Here is a 16,619-nt window from a genome sequence, read left to right as displayed (position 1 = left end):
CCCGATTGTATCAAGTGAAAGTGGTGGGTGCAGTGGACTGCTAACCTGGAGGTGTGGGTTCGAGCCCTTAAGCAGTATTCTTTTATTTATCCCCAGCTTCAATTGGACGTCACCCGTGGGATTATATGAGATAATAATCTTATTCTCAATTCACTGTATGTAGCAACAAAAATTCTTTCCTATATTTCTATTCCTTCTAACTAGTGCATTTAAAAAACTATAAACAGATACACCCTATCTAATAAACAGATGCCGCGGCATTCCGCTCAACGGGAGCAAACCGTGCTTGGAGTAGACACTCTTGCCCCATTTATTTTGTTCCTTTCCCTGGATGCTCTTGCCATTTTTTACAATACATACTTACATTTGTTTTTGTGAAAACTATCTATCAAGAAACAAGAAAACAATAAAATGGTGCACTCAACTTGTGTATTATTTACAAATTGAAATTTATTATATTTTATAGTTATTTAGAAGAACAAAATAAATCAAATACAAAGGTGAAAAAAGAAAGAAAAAAGTTTTAAGTAATAACACTCTCGCAAGCTGATAAAAATTAATATTCATATATAAAGTTATCTCCTACATTCGCTTCCATAACATTCAGTCGCTTGCTCACACCAATTATCCATGATCCAGAAAAAAATAGTTTAATCGTCTAGATCAAGTAACTTCTTAGTTTAATAAAATTTATAGAATTTTTACATACGACAAACCCGAATTCTCCTCCTCAAAGCATTTACCGATCTTAGCACATATTTTACTTTGCTCAGTTTTGCGGTTGATCATGTTCCGAATACTCTTACCATAGTATTTCAAAAGTTCGGAACACTTTTTGTAATATTTTGCTGGCAAATCATTACAAACAGTTTCGGTCATAGTTTGGGATTTATATTGTTTCTCCTCCTTTTCATTGATATACGTCAAAAGGCGACTAGTTGCACCATGACAAACTCCACATTCAACTACTTCATCATTTAGTTCTTCCTCAAGACCAGAGCAAAGTTCTAAATTTTGACAAACTTCTTTCGGTGGAACAGTTTGTACCAAAGCAATAATAAGATTTCCGTATTTTTCAATGAATTGATTGCAAGGAGCACTTATGCTCTCAGGCATTATTTTGCAAATATTTTCTACTTCATGTTTGATTTCCTCTGCGGTTTTTTTGTCCACCAGCTGATTTTCTAATTGTTTAATTATGAGTTGGCAAAGCACACATGGTGGAGGATCAACGGTAGTTATTTTTTCGGATGTTTTTACTGGACACAGTCCTAAGTTTTTGCAAATTTCTTTTGGGGGAACAGTCTGTACCATTGCTATAATAAGGTCACCATATTTTTCAATAAACTGATTACAACGTCCGGCCATATTTTTAGGGATTAACTTGCATATATTTTCTACTTCGTGTTTGATTTCCTCTTCTGTCTTTTTGTCATTTAGCTGAGTTTCCAATTTCTTTATTATTAACTGACAAAGTACACAAGGTGGGGGATCAACTTTATTCTCCTTCGGTGTTTGTTTAGTTTCCATACTTATGTCAGCATCTATATTTTTCCATGAGCAATAACCAAGTTCTCTGCAAATTTGTTTAGGTGTCATTTCTAATAAAATCAGTCCAGCAATTTTGTCGCCATATTCATCAATATATTTATGGCATTTATCTGCCAATTTCTTTAACTTGCCACATGCCTTATAAAGTTCTTTTTCAATATCTTCTTTTGTTTTTACTGGTCCAATTTTCTTTTCAGCTTCAGAGATAACTTTTTCACATAAAAGACATTCCGGACTGAAATTGTTTTCTTCTTCGATTTCGCTAGATGAATCCTCTTTGCTAAAAAGATCATCAATTAACTCTTCATCATCAATATCAATGTTGGCCCAATCCAATGATTTTACATCCGAAGTACAAAGTTTGATATAAACACAAACTTGTTGAGGAGTAAAGTCGGTAATAAGCATGTCAATTAATTCATTTGAATAGGTTTCAACAAAATCCACACATTCGTTCTTAATCTTGCCAGACAGATGACTGCACAAATTGTCCAAAACAGTTCTGATATTTGTCTTTGATTTGTTGTCCCGAATAAGTTCTTGAGCTTGTTTGACAGCAAATAGGCACATTGGACATGTTGGTTTGTCAGATTCACTCTTCACAGCCACATCTACATCAGAGTTTTTGGGACATAATTCCATTTTTGGACACATTTGGCGAGGATCAAATCCTTGAATCATTAGTGCAATCACAGCATCTCCATACATTTCGACGAAGTTATGGCATTCTGCACGCAGTGATTTTGGAAATTTATCACACAAGTGTAGAACTGTGTCTTTAATCTTTTCATCTGTTGCTGGTGTAGCTAGAGTTTCTTGAAGGAAGTGCAAAAAGTACTCACACAATGTACATAACTCTGCATTGCCAGACATAGCACTTGGAATCTTATGTACCGTCAAAAGGTCAATAGGTAGTTGCATAGAATTGATTTGCTCATTAGTGTAAACTGGCAAAGCACTCTTGTCAAGCTTATTAATTTTAACATTAATTTTTGCTGGTTCAACGTATGGGATCAATGGCATAAGATCCTTTTGGCCCAAGAATCCACCTGTGCTTCCTTTAGGACAAACTCCAATAAGGAAACATGCACCATTTGCATCCAAATTGCTTACAAGAGTTTGGTAAATTTTGTCATAGTATTGGTCAGCAATGCTGAGACATTCTGCTTTGAAACCTTTAGTTTGTCTGCATAGTCCTTCAAGAACCTGTTTGAATTCAAGCTCAGTAGTGTTTGCTGTGAGCACTTCTTGCAGGTGATGTACCAATTGTTGGCATAATTCGCATGGAATGTCGTCCTTCGATGATAAAACTCCTACACTAGACCAATTCTGAATCTGGACATCTTCGGGGTGTTGATGATATTTTGCAACGCATGTGCCGGATAAGTGACAAATTCCATTAGCATCAACATTTGATTCCACATAGTCGTACAATGTCTTGAAATAGGTAAGAGCGATGTTTGCACAGGCATCCGAGAAGGAACCAGAGTGTCCGCATAGATTGAGAACCGATTCTAGCAAATCGTCTCGACTAGCGATTTTGAATTTGGTAGAAATAATTGAAGACACATAACCGCATTCTTCACAAGATAAAGTTCTACGTTTGTAGTTATCTGGGCGTGTCGTTGGAACTAGTTCATTTGTTATAGGAGACGATGTAGTCGCTGTTACGGATTCCAATAACATTTTGTCAATTGTTGCATTGTTACAAAGTCCAGCAACAGAGCAAACAACTTGGGGATTCATTTGAGAAGCCAATGCTTCAATCAATTCGGGAATAAAGTCATCAGCCAGTTTGATACATTCCTTGATAACAGGTTTAAGCAAGATAAGTTTACAGGATCCTTCAAACACCGCCTTGAGATCGTTTTGGGTTTCGTTGCTCTCAAGTTGGTCACGGGCTTGCTTTACCATGTCCAAGCAGATGTTGCAAATGGAGTCATTGTCTTCGGGAACATCATGTTGTTCCCATACAGTTTGAATACAATGTCTAACAGCGTTGCATTGTTTAGCATTACTAATGCTTGCGCACCAATTAGCTGGCCCCTTGCTACATTGATTAATATTTGACGAACTTTGAAAGGCGCTGGTCACATAAACAGATCCAATTACAACAATCAGCAGTGCAAATTGCTGCGACTTCATTATTGCGATTCTAAAATATATAATATATATGTATTGATGAGTTATACCATCAGAGAAAAGGCACAAAGAAAATTTTGTTATACGAAGCGAACTAAGCGAGGAAATCGCTTGTTGTTTTCTTTGTTCTTATCAGTGCTTTGAAATTATTTTTTATTTGTCTGGATTTTATGTATATAAAGCTGGACTATATTAAAACAGCGAAAGTATCAGTATAAGTGTTAAATATAGATACGTAAAATATAATCTTTGATCTGCGAAGAAAAAATAGAAGTTATCTTTTCTACGGCAAATGCAGAGGAGTACATGAAACTTACCAACTCTTGAAGAAGAATCTTCTTGGAAAATATTTATTTCGATAGGGAAATTAGATTAATTTATGAATAAATTTGGTAATATTTTGTCTTTAGAGCTTTATAGAAAAACCTTCGGATGATTAAAACTTTTCAGAATAACAAAATGACAGCTTCGTCATGTTACGGTCATTACGGAATGAAGTAAAAGTAACTGAAAAGTGAATAAATACGAAAGAATAAAAGAATTGAAGTAAAAAAGAACAAGGAAAAATGAACAAACGAAGCCAAATAAAAGATAAGAACATGAGAAAGTGTGTGTGTGTGAACTGTGTAGTGAAAACTAGAAAAGTGAAAATGAACAAATTACAGAGGTGTATTCTGTATTGGATCTTTCGAAGTACGTTTTAGTACTTTTAAAATGAACTTTTGCTACAGAGTAGTTGATTTAAAAAAAAAGAAAAAAAAAATCAATATGGTTAACTTTAAACGCTTATAACAAAAGAACGACGCAACTTATGTTGATGGTCATGGTCTTAAAATGAAGCTAAGAATATACAAATGATTTTTGGTTTTTTGTTAAAAAAAAATTTTTGAAATCCAAAATGGATGCAATACGATTGGTTTTGGTTTTTTGTGAAAAAAAAATGTTTGAATCCATCATGGATGTAATAGTCATTGCACTACGGACACGGAGTTAAAAAAAAAAACATGAGCACCGCACATTTTTGACAGACAGCTGCCAAAGTGTATGTACAGTGGTGCCAAACATTTGGACGGATTTCAAAAATCCCGATGTAGTTTTTTTGCACAAAATCCATGTTGGATGCAAACAAAAATTTTCATATGGCCATGGCATCCATGTTGGATTCAAACAAATTTTTTTTCACAAAAAAACAAAAATTATCTGTATATTCTTAGCTACATTTTAAGACCATGTCCATTAACATTAGTTGCGTCGTTCTTGTGTTATAAGCGTTTGAAGGTAGCCATATTGAATTTTTTTTTCGATTTTTTAAAAATCAAATGTGAAAACTTTTTTATTTTTATTTCTAATTTTTCGAAAAAACTGGTAATTTTATAAACATATCTGTTCAACAATCTTATCAGGATCCATTTAAGACTTTTATCTGAAAAGTGCATTGCGTATATCTCGAGATATTAACATTTCAATGCAACCCTGTCAAACAAATTTTTGATTATTTTTTTATTTGAGAGTTTTTTTCAAACCTCGTTTTCTCCCATTTTTTTTTTAATATTTTCAGATATTTCTGTATGAACACAACAATTAAACCACCTTGGCACTACTGTTTTTATCGAGAGAAAGTAAAATCTGGATAATTATCTGGATTTTTCAAAAATCTATACAGATAAAGTTTTGGTTGTTTTTAACACGTAAATTATTGTTTTGATTTCAAAAATCTCGATGTCGTTTTTTTGCACAAAATCTATATAGATAAACAAAAAAACACACCTAATAGGTGTTAAATACAACAAAAACTTTATCTGTATAGATTTTTCAAAAATCCAGATAATTATCCAGATTTTACTTTCTCTCGATAGAAAACAGTGCTGCCAAGGTACATTACAGGTATTAAATGTCAGATTCCATTGCATGACAGCTGCAGTTGACACATAATATGACAAAAAATATAATATTTAAAATTGAATTCAATTAGGAATAGCAAACAACACAAATCAATGTAAGTACAAGCATATTTTTTGAAAAAAAGATGAAAATTGTACCATACAATTTGTTTTGTTTTAATTTGATTAATAAAATTAAGGATTCACGTTTTTTGCAAGAGTGCGATATCTTCCGCAAAATTAAAGAAAAAAACCTGAAACCAGATGGAAAGTAAAACAATTTATTCTTACAATAAGCTAGCATAATTTATCTTTTTTTCTAGGAATTATTTCACAAAAAAAGAATTCTGTGTATTGTGCGCTTGTGTCTTAATCGTGTCGGTACCTTCAACCCTCACAGCCAAATGTAGTCTAAAATGCTCTTGGAATGCCCGCTCGTTTGCGAAAACGTTTATTCTTTGACGATAAACATGGATAAATGATAACAAAGCTCTTGTTGTTAATCATTTGCCTCAATAGAATGCCCACCACAAAAACAGTCTCATAACTTTTTAAAAATATACACGTCATGTATGTGCGCTGCGAAGAAAAGCCGAAAAATACTCCCCCAGGAAATACTTTTCATCCCAAACAGCAGACAGCAATAAGCAAGACAATCCTAACATCGCATTATGCAGCTCATTCAACACCCATATCTTTCAGCTCCCTAAAATTGCCCTCACTTTATGTAAATGATATCAGGACCAAGACCCGTTGATGAAAAGCCATCTTAGAAGAAGATCACTTCACTGCCTGTGCAAATGATGGTATCGACGTTTATAAACTTGGACCACATGTGCATGTAAAGTGTGGAAACAATGGCATCTTGAAAGTTGATGTGGAAGAAATATTTGAAAGAACGTTATAGTAAATGTTTCAGAGCATCATTTAGGTCCCCAATTTTGGTTGCGGGTAATTTTTTTTTATTGATTCTCCTATTTTGGTTCGATATATTCCTTATTCCTTCTTCATCAGATGAACTCTGCCTGCATTGATGTCGTCCTGTTTCTGTAGGACATGTCTTCTACAAAAGGCTCTAAAGACCCCATCGGGATCCCGAGAAAATGATATCTGCATGAATCTTCTTCGCAATTACTTTCCCCTCCTAAACAGCTATGCAGCGGAAGGAATTAAACCGAACTCAACCAACCCTACAACTGGACATCCGGGTCTGAACACCTCGAGGACAACCTAGACAGCAGACTTTTTAAATAAAGTTTATCCATGTATTATATTTGTTTATATTTTATAACTTTGTCATTATTTAACGTTAGGCCCTCTTTGTGCCAACAAAATTTTGTATCTATCAATGTATCTTAGAAATAAGTTATTTTAAGTCAATTGTAAATAGGAAGTTCAATAAATCAAAATTAAATTGCAATTAAACAAAAAACTTATTTGCAAGCTAGCATTCTTGGTCCAGCTGTGGGAGGCCTCACAAAGGCGGGATATTACTGAAATAAGAATCGTGGTTGATAAGTTTCAATTATTACAACAATTTTTATTTGTATAGTTTTGAATTCTCTTTTAATACATTTTTCTTTAATTTAACCACATAAATTCACTGCCCAACACACAAAAATTTTCCCGACCGTTGTTTATCATGTCTTACTAAATGGAGGGTGCTGATTCCGAAAACAACATTTTTAGTTTTTTTCTAGCAGATCTAGTTTTTAAATTATTCATACATAAAAACCCATACTAATTTTTTTTGTATATTTTTATTTTGTATTAAATATAGCTATGCATATACATATAACCACACAAAAAAAAACACTAACCCATATACATCACATACAATTTGTACAGTAATGGAAGTTTTCTAAAGCAAATTCTGCTCATCGACGAAAGAATTTGTTGGAAGCATTGTTACGATAACTTGCGACCGATGCTGAGGGCACTTCGGTATCCTGATTTAAATTCCATATATCAAGGCGACCACTGCCGTCGACAGAAGTGAACAAGGCGGGATGAATTGGAGACCATGCAACATCCATAACATTATCTTAATTATCTTCAAATGAATATAATGGTTTAGTGTCCTACAAGTAAATACAAAAAATGTTATACATATTGGTCGTTATAGTAGATATTAAATTTCACCTTAAGACTACATAACTTAATTGTCCAATCATTGGACGATGTAGGGAACAAATCTTCAAAATCTGGTGTAGATTGATTTGGATGAGTTGATATTCCCGTCACTGGACCCAAATGCTTCTCATAGACTTCAGGCACACCCGAACGTATTCCATGTCGATAAGCTTGAGTAAAAACAATTTATTTATAAGCAAATGGAAAATCACAACAAACTTTTACCAGAATAAACGTTACCATTGTTAATCTCATTCGACGGAAAGGACATGCAACTGATAGCAATTGGCTTCGATTGCCGTTGCTGCAATTTCACTGTATCTTGCGGCATCGACAACATATCCAAACTCCATGAGCAAAGCTTGCCATCGGATGAGATGGATATCACATTGTGTGCATTCTGTGTGCCAACCATTTGCAAAACAATACACTGGATGCGTATGTGTAGTTGCACTTAGAGGTGTCCTCTGGATGGGTGTCCGCTTTTGCACTCGATTATCCCATAATACAATCTGATCGGAATACGTTCCACCGAGTATAAGATTTTGATTGAATTTAGCAAAGCATGTTTACATATGGACATATCTGACAATGGAATACATCTTCGGGTGTTTGTTTTTTATATTTTGTGTTCCAGACCATTACAACACCATCTGGTTCATTGGGACTCTCCTATAAAAATTTATTTAGTGGGTTTTAGATAAAATCGTAGAAAAAAATACAAATGCAAACCTCATTATTGTGATATAAAGCAACAACCAGTTCAGGAAAATGTGTTGACTAATCCATTTAAGTCATGCATCGATTCTTAGACCATCGGTCTTCGTAGAAATCTCGATTCAATGACAACCTGGCACGTGTCCTCTCATCCTAGTCTGTGTAGATGTCGACATTCTCAGATATAGCCCTTTCGATGACACGTCTAGCGCGTAGAACAAACCTCTGAAAGTCCTCCGACAAGATGATCATCTGTTTTTGTTCTTCCGATAGTTCCTTAACTGAAAGCACAAATGTTAAATTGATGTAAAGACAGGAGAGAAAAAATTTACTTACTCTATTTTTCTCTTCATATTCTTTTTTGTGTTCAAGTGGTGTTATGGCTGATGCAACTTCCTTCACAGTGGGCAAACCATGTGGTAGACTTCCTGGTGGTAGTTTGGAATGGAAACTATGGTCGATGTGTGGCAGCGATCTGTCTTCGTCATCTTGGGCATCCTAGTTAAGCACTGTTATGGTATAAAACTAACACAGCTAGAGGAACATGACAATCGACAAAACAGGAACAATTCTACGATTTTTGTTTGTTTGTTTTTTTCTCTCATTTTGTTAAGAGATTTGTTTTATTAAATTTTAATTTTTTAAATAAAAAAGCAAAAGCAAACTTTTTGACAGACAGCTATCAAAGTTCATGTTCAGTGCTGCCAAACTTTTGCACGGATTTCAAAAATCTCGATGTCGTTTTTTTGCACAAAATCTATATAGATAAACAAAAAAACACACCTATTGTGAAAATTACTTGTAATTACAAATTTGTAAGTTGGTGAAATAGGGCCCTGAACGTTGATGTGTCAGTTTGGAATTGTATTCATGCAAATACCCGTACCGCTCACAGTACACATAAAAGGCTTGGTCACACCGGAGGGTACATGCGGGAGCGGTACGGGTAATTGTATGAAATAAATTTCAAACTGACATATCAACGTTCAGATGTGGAATTTTTTTCATACAATTACCCATACCGCTACCGCATGTACCCTTCGGTGTGGCCAAGCCTAAAGGCTTGGCCACACCGGAGGGTACGCGGTAGCGGTACGGGTAGCGGCAACGATATTTGTATTAAAAAAATTCCACACCCGAACTTTGATGTGTCAGTTTTGAATTTTTTTCATACAAGTACCCTCACCGCTACCCGTACCGCTACCGCATACCCTCCAGTGTGGCCAAGCCTTAAAGGAATGTCCACACTGGAAAGTTATGCGGTAGCGGTACGGGTAGCGGTGAGGGTACTTGTATGAACAAAATTCCAAACTGACACATCAACGTTCAGGTGTGGAATTTTTTTAGTACAAATATCGTTACCGCTATACCGCATACCCTCCGGTGTGGCCAAGCCTTAAAGGCTTGGCCACACCGGAGGGTATGCGGTAGCGGTAGCGGTACGGGTAGAGGTAACGGTACTTGTATGAAAAAAATTCCAAACTGACATATCAACGTTCAGATGTGGAATTTTGTTCATACAAATATCGTTACCGCTACAGTTACCTCTACCGCATACCCTCCGGTGTGGCCAAGCCTTAAAGGCTTGGCCACACCGGAGGGTATGCGGTAGCGGTACGGGTAGAGGTAACGGTACTTGTATGAAAAAAATTCCAAACTGACATATCAACGTTCAGATGTGGAATTTTGTTCATACAAATATCGTTACCGCTACAGTTACCTCTACCGCATACCCTCCGGTGTGGCCAAGCCTTAAAGGCTTGGTCACACCGGAGGGTACGCGGTAGCGGTACGGGTAGCGGCAACGATATTTGTATTAAAAAAATTCCACACCCGAACTTTGATGTGTCAGTTTTGAATTTTTTTCATACAAGTACCCTCACCGCTACCCGTACCGCTACCGCATACCCTCCAGTGTGGCCAAGCCTTAAAGGCTTGGCCACATTGGAGGGTATGCGGTAGCGGTACGGGTAGCGGTGAGGGTACTTGTATGAAAAAAATTCCAAACTGACACATCAACGTTCAGGTGTGGAATTTTTTTAGTACAAATATCGTTACCGCTATACCGCATACCCTCCGGTGTGGCCAAGCCTTAAAGGCTTGGCCACACCGGAGGGTATGCGGTAGCGGTACGGGTAGAGGTAACGGTACTTGTATGAAAAAAATTCCAAACTGACATATCAACGTTCAGATGTGGAATTTTGTTCATACAAATATCGTTACCGCTACAGTTACCTCTACCGCATACCCTCCGGTGTGGCCAAGCCTTAAAGGCTTGGCCACACCGGAGGGTATGCGGTAGCGGTACGGGTAGAGGTAACGGTACTTGTATGAAAAAAATTCCAAACTGACATATCAACGTTCAGATGTGGAATTTTGTTCATACAAATATCGTTACCGCTACAGTTACCTCTACCGCATACCCTCCGGTGTGGCCAAGCCTTAAAGGCTTGGTCACACCGGAGGGTACGCGGTAGCGGTACGGGTAGCGGCAACGATATTTGTATTAAAAAAATTCCACATCCGAACGTTGATGTGTCAGTTTGGAATTTTTTCCATACAAATACCCGTACCGTAACCTGTACCTCTACCGCGTACCCTCCGGTGTGGCCAAGCCTTAAAGGCTTGGTCACACCGGAGGGTACATGCGGGAGCGGTACGGGTAATTGTATGAAATAAATTTCAAACTGACATATCAACGTTCAGATGTGGAATTTTTTTCATACAATTACCCGTACCGCTACCGCATGTACCCTTCGGTGTGGCCAAGCCTAAAGGCTTGGCCACACCGGAGGGTATGCGGTAGCGGTACGGGTAGAGGTAACGGTACTTGTATGAAAAAAATTCCAAACTGACATATCAACGTTCAGATGTGGAATTTTTTTCATACAAATATCGTTACCGCTACCCGACCTCTATCGCATACCCTCCGGTGTCACAGTACACATAAAAAGGTAATATATTCCGAACTGACATTGGTCGCCAGATTGTCAAAACATGACACTTTGGCGACCAATGTCAGCTACCGAATTCTTAATTGTTTAAAATACCGACGAAAAACGCACAAAAATCGATAAACCACGCACACCACAAATTTTTAAACAATTATTTACCATTTCCCGCTATGAAACACGAAGAAAATTTGTTATTTTTCAATTTAAGGCTTGGCCACACTGGAGGGTATGCGGTAGCGGTACGGGTAGAGGTAACGGTACTTGTATGAAAAAAATTCCAAACTGACATATCAACGTTCAGATGTTGAATTTTTTTCATACAAATATCGTTACCGCTACCCGTACCGCTACCGCATACCCTCCGGTGTGGCCAAGCCTTTATAATATTTTTAAATGACATTTTATAAATTAAAACAAAAACAAATTTCCAGTTTACTGCGATTGAAATATAAAAATTAAAGGCCGACCTGACAGATTGGTGCCCATTTTTGACAAACAAATTTTGACAACGTTCGGAATATATTACCTTATTATGTGTACTGTGCTCCGGTGTGGCCAAGCCTTAAAGGCTTGGCCACACCGGAGGGTATGCGGTAGCGGTACGGGTAGAGGTAACGGTACTTGTATGAAAAAAATTCCAAACTGACATATCAACGTTCAGATGTGGAATTTTTTTCATACAAATATCGTTACCGCTACCCGTACCTCTACCGCATACCCTCCGGTGTGGCCAAGCCTTAAGGTTTGGCCACACCGGAGGGTACGCGGTAGAGGTACGGGTAACGGTACGGGTACTTGTATGAAAAAAATTCCAAACTGACACATCAACGTTCGCGTGTGGAATTTTTTTAATACAAATATCGTTGCCGCTACCCGTATCGCTACCGCGTACCCTCCGGTGTGGCCAAGCCTTTAAAGGCTTGGCCACACCGGAGGGTACGCGGTAGAGGTACAGGTAACGGTACGGGTATTTGTATGGAAAAAATTCCAAACTGACACATCAACGTTCGGGTGCGGAATTTTTTTAATACAAATATCGTTGCCGCTACCTGTACCGCTACCGCGTACCCTCCGGTGTGGCCAAGCCTTAAGGCTTTGCCACACCGAAGGGTACATGCTGTAGCGGTACGGGTAATTGTATGAAAAAAATTCCACATCTGAACGTTGATATGTCAGTTTGAAATTTATTTCATACAATTACCCGTACCGCTCCCACATGTACCCTCCGGTGTGGCCAAGCCTTTAAAGGCTTGGCCACACCGGAGGGTACGCGGTAGCGGTACGGGTAGCGGCAACGATATTTGTATTAAACAAATTCCACACCCGAACGTTGATGTGTCAGTTTGGAATTTTTTCCATACAAATACCCGTACCGTTACCTGTACCTCTACCGCGTACCCTCCGGTGTGGCCAAGCCTTTAATAAGGTAATATCTTCCGAACGTTGTCAAAATGTGTTTGTCAAAAATGAGCACCAATCTGTCAAGGTCAGCCTTTAATTTTTATATTTCAATCGCAGTAAACAGGAAATTTGTTTTTTTTTTTTATTTAAAAAATGTCATTTGAAAATATTATAAATTGAAAAATAACAAATTTTCTTCGTGTTTCGTTGCGGAATATAATCAATTTGCATGTTAAATGCAACAACACTTTAGCCCCTTGGGCTTAGTTGTTTAGCCCGGAGAATTCTCTGGGCTTAACTTTTTCAACAGATTTAAATCTGTGCTACCAAATTAACTTCTTCGTAAATTGTTTAGAATTTGTTTAAAAACATCAAAACTGATGTTTGGAATGACAATTATTATTTTTAATATTTATTTAATAGTAAGTTAAACTTTTTTTTTCAAAAACACACAAGAAAACCCAAAAGCGAAAAATATGACAACTTTATATTTGTTTGTGTCAGCTGATTTCGGAACATTTAGTACGAAGTGCTGCCAATTTTTATCGCTAAGCCCCGAGGAGTTTTTTTTAACCAGTTAAGCCCGGTCGTAATAAAAAACACACCTATTAGGTGTGTTTTTTTACTACCACCGGGCTTAACTGGACAAAAAAAAAACACATGGCTAAACAAGTAAGCGCACGGGCGGGGCCTTTGTATATAAAATCTATAGTACTATCATGAAAAAAAAAACAGCCCCCCCAAAAAGATAGCTAGCGAACGAACTAAAAAATATGTCAAATTTCAAACAGAAATGTATATCTCATCTCCTTACTCCCATTATTAATTCAATCTAAGCGCCCTCGCGACCACACAGGTAACGAACAAACTAAAAAATTGCACTTCATGATAGTACTATAGATTTTATATACAAAGCACGGGGCTAAGGTGTTGTTGTATTAAACACTTATTACCTTTTTAAAGGCTTGGCCACACCGGAGGGTACGCGGTAGAGGTACAGGTAACGGTACGGGTATTTGTATGGAAAAAATTCCAAACTGACACATCAACGTTCGGGTGTGGAATTTTTTTAATACAAATATCGTTGCCGCTACCCGTACCGCTACCGCGTAACCTCCGGTGTGGCCAAGCCTTAAGGCTTGGCCACACCGGAGGGTACGCGGTAGAGGTACAGGTAACGGTACGGGTATTTGTATGGAAAAAATTCCAAACTGACACATCAACGTTCGGGTGTGGAATTTTTTTAATACAAATATCGTTGCCGCTACCCGTACCGCTGCCGCGTACCCTCCAGTGTGGCCAAGCCTTTAAAGGCTTGGTCACACCGAAGGGTACATGCGGTAGCCGTACTGGTAATTGTATGAAAAATATATGTTCCGGATTGGTAGTTTTTTCGTACAATTAACCGTATCGCTACCGCATACCCATTCGGTGTGGTCAAGACTTTAAGATAGGTACGTGAAATATTCGACTTATAACATCACTGTGCTTGAACATAGGATCAGCTGTTTTTGACTTTGGAATATAAAAAAATAATAGAAATATACCTAAAAATAAAAAAGATATTTGAATTGAAGATCTCTGGTGGTATCGTAAACAATATTTTATTAGAAACAAAATGCTTAATTCTATGGTTAAAGAACACCAAGCGAGGCAAGTTAAACGCAAAGAAGAACAAGGTAAGTACAGACTACATTTATAATCTAATCAAAAATCAGCTTATTATGGATTTATTAAAAAAATAGAAATTCGTCGCAAAGAAGCAATTGAATCCTCCAATGAACTTACACAAGCCCTAGTGGACCATTTAAATGTTGGGTTGGTGAATACTTCAGTTTAATATAATCAATTTAATTTTAATAAGATTATTATTTAATTTTAGTGTGGCTCAAGCTTATCTTAACCAAAAGCGATTGGATGCTGAAGCAAAACAATTACATGTCGGTGCTACTAATTTCGCCAAACAGACTCATCAATGGTTGCAACTAATCGATAATTTTAGCAGTGCCTTGAAGGTAATTACTAAGTTTTTGTTTTCAGTTTAAAAGGATAATGGGTAATTCCATGAAAAAGTGGACACGAAATGTGAACAAGCTATGAAGGCTTCTTTACTTTTTACAACAGCAAATCACTAGTTTCAAACGGAAACTCTGTATGCAAGTAGTAAGGAAAGGTTCCTTATTATATGCCCTTATAGCTAGAAATTTTATTTAGGGGGTATAATTGATCCAATAGCATTTTAACTGCATAATCTTGGCAAGTACAGAAGAATTTCATATGGATGTGATGGAAAAACAAGCCAACAGAAAACAAGATGAATCTAATAGTGACGATGACAATATCCCCTTATGGTTGCCAAAAGAAATTACAATTTAGGGCCAGTTGTGCAAACGTGGGTCAGTCTCGGTTCAGGAATTTAACTCTCCGATTTCGGCGGATTAGCTGTGGATCAAGTTTGTTTCAAGCATCGAATTCCACAATCTTCTACACTTCTGGTCAAAAATATGTCGAAATCGTGAATCGTGAAAGAATTGGCGTATGTGTCTTTTGTGACTCTTCGCCTGAAAAATTATTTTGGTCTGTTGACTTTGGCATGTTAGAAGAATGCTTCAGCTCACATATCAAATAGAAGGACATATGTTAATCCATATATCGTTCGAATTGAGTCGAACCTTTTACTCGCGAGTCATAATGACATTGAGACAATGTGCCGAGCATGATTTATTGAAAAAAAATCGATTTCAAATCAATTTTGAACTGTTAATCCCTATTGCTCAATGCAATTGCTGCAACAATGACATAGTACATATTTTAAAAAACATGATTTTTGAGTTAGTAATACCATGCGATTGCAGATACAATTGTCTTTCTTTTTGTGAAATGGGCAGAACTATTCCCATTTTCAATTGACGAAAAAAATTCCAAAATTTAAACGATTTCATTTATGTATGTAAACAACACTTTTTTAAAAAAGGCAACATTTGACCAATTTTGCCTACAGTATTCTTTTGCCAATATTGCGATCGTGTTTCAAAAGTTAATTTATGTGAAAACGGGTCATCATTTTAATGGAATTTTTCAATTAATAACGGAAAGCATCATTCTCTGTTACCAAAACTTTTGTGAATTGAGTAATTAAGATCTAAAACTAATTTGTATTAACTATTAATTGATAGTTGCAAATCGCAATTAACAAAGATTCTGCCTACGACTCACCATAGAGAAATTATTTTTAGTTGAATTTGTTTTCTTTGTCTTCTATATTATGTTGGAAAAGATTCATGACTCCTGAATCATAGTGTAATAGCGGGATAATATCTTAATACATAAGCATACCCTCTCATTCTCAGGAGCTCGGAGATGTTGAAAACTGGGCACGAAGCATTGAGACTGATATGCAAACAATACAAGGAACTTTGGAAATAGCCTACAAGACTTCACGACAGCCAACATCTTCAACAAATTAATTAAAACATGATATCAAATTTATTATATAATTTAATACATTTATTTAATTAAATTTGTAATTTTTATTTGTTTATAATAAATGATTTTTTATTTAAAAAAATAAACACGGCCGAATGAATATATTAGCCTACGACATTGCAGTGGGAGCATTGATGAATGTTTGACATTAAAGCACGCATTCCGGCATTTATAAATATAAAAATAATTTTGTCTAATGTATGTTTTCGTTTTGTTTTTTTTTTTTTAATATAACACAGAACGACAACTTGAGAAAATGTATTTCTTTTAAAGTCAGTTAATAGTTTGCAGCTTTCTCTCGATTAATGGGAAAAATTTGTGGATGGAAATTTTAGAGAGTCAGGTGTACAAACAT

The 16,619-nt window shown here is 36.6% G+C and overlaps 2 protein-coding genes, 1 long non-coding RNA gene and 1 pseudogene across 4 annotated transcripts; 2 read left to right on the top strand and 2 right to left on the bottom strand.

Moving 5' to 3' along the window:
- Positions 1–412: 412 nt before the first annotated feature.
- On the bottom strand, positions 413–4,205 carry LOC129919934 (uncharacterized). 2 transcript variants are annotated; one of them, XM_056001046.1, is made up of 2 exons: positions 4,011–4,205; positions 413–3,947 (listed from the first exon to the last, which is right to left on the bottom strand). In XM_056001046.1, exon 2 carries the CDS (start codon positions 3,694–3,696, stop codon positions 691–693), a length of 3,006 nt encoding a protein of 1,001 aa, XP_055857021.1. In that variant the 5' UTR covers positions 3,697–3,947; positions 4,011–4,205; the 3' UTR covers positions 413–690. The 2 variants fall into 2 exon arrangements, with proteins under 2 accessions (XP_055857021.1, XP_055857020.1); XM_056001045.1 differs by having other exon boundaries at positions 413–3,706.
- A 1,303-nt stretch (positions 4,206–5,508) lies between these two features.
- Positions 5,509–7,288, top strand: LOC129919939 (uncharacterized). The gene is made up of 4 exons (XR_008773144.1): positions 5,509–5,689; positions 5,774–5,844; positions 5,897–6,524; positions 6,588–7,288. It is a non-coding gene; the product is annotated as an uncharacterized LOC129919939 (long non-coding RNA).
- Positions 7,289–7,351: 63 nt separating this feature from the next.
- On the bottom strand, positions 7,352–9,354 carry LOC129919189 (cytoplasmic dynein 1 intermediate chain-like; annotated as a pseudogene).
- Positions 9,355–14,299: 4,945 nt separating this feature from the next.
- LOC129919938 (biogenesis of lysosome-related organelles complex 1 subunit 1) lies at positions 14,300–16,498 on the top strand. Its single transcript, XM_056001052.1, has 4 exons — positions 14,300–14,457; positions 14,524–14,596; positions 14,661–14,793; positions 16,129–16,498. Exons 1-4 carry the CDS (start codon positions 14,397–14,399, stop codon positions 16,243–16,245), a joined length of 384 nt encoding a protein of 127 aa, XP_055857027.1. The 5' UTR covers positions 14,300–14,396; the 3' UTR covers positions 16,246–16,498.
- The last annotated feature ends 121 nt before the right edge of the window (positions 16,499–16,619 follow it).

Source organism: Episyrphus balteatus, chromosome 4 (assembly GCF_945859705.1).
Source record: "Episyrphus balteatus chromosome 4, idEpiBalt1.1, whole genome shotgun sequence".
Classification (NCBI taxonomy): domain Eukaryota; kingdom Metazoa; phylum Arthropoda; class Insecta; order Diptera; family Syrphidae; genus Episyrphus; species Episyrphus balteatus.
This window is presented reverse-complemented; position numbering and strand designations above follow the sequence as displayed.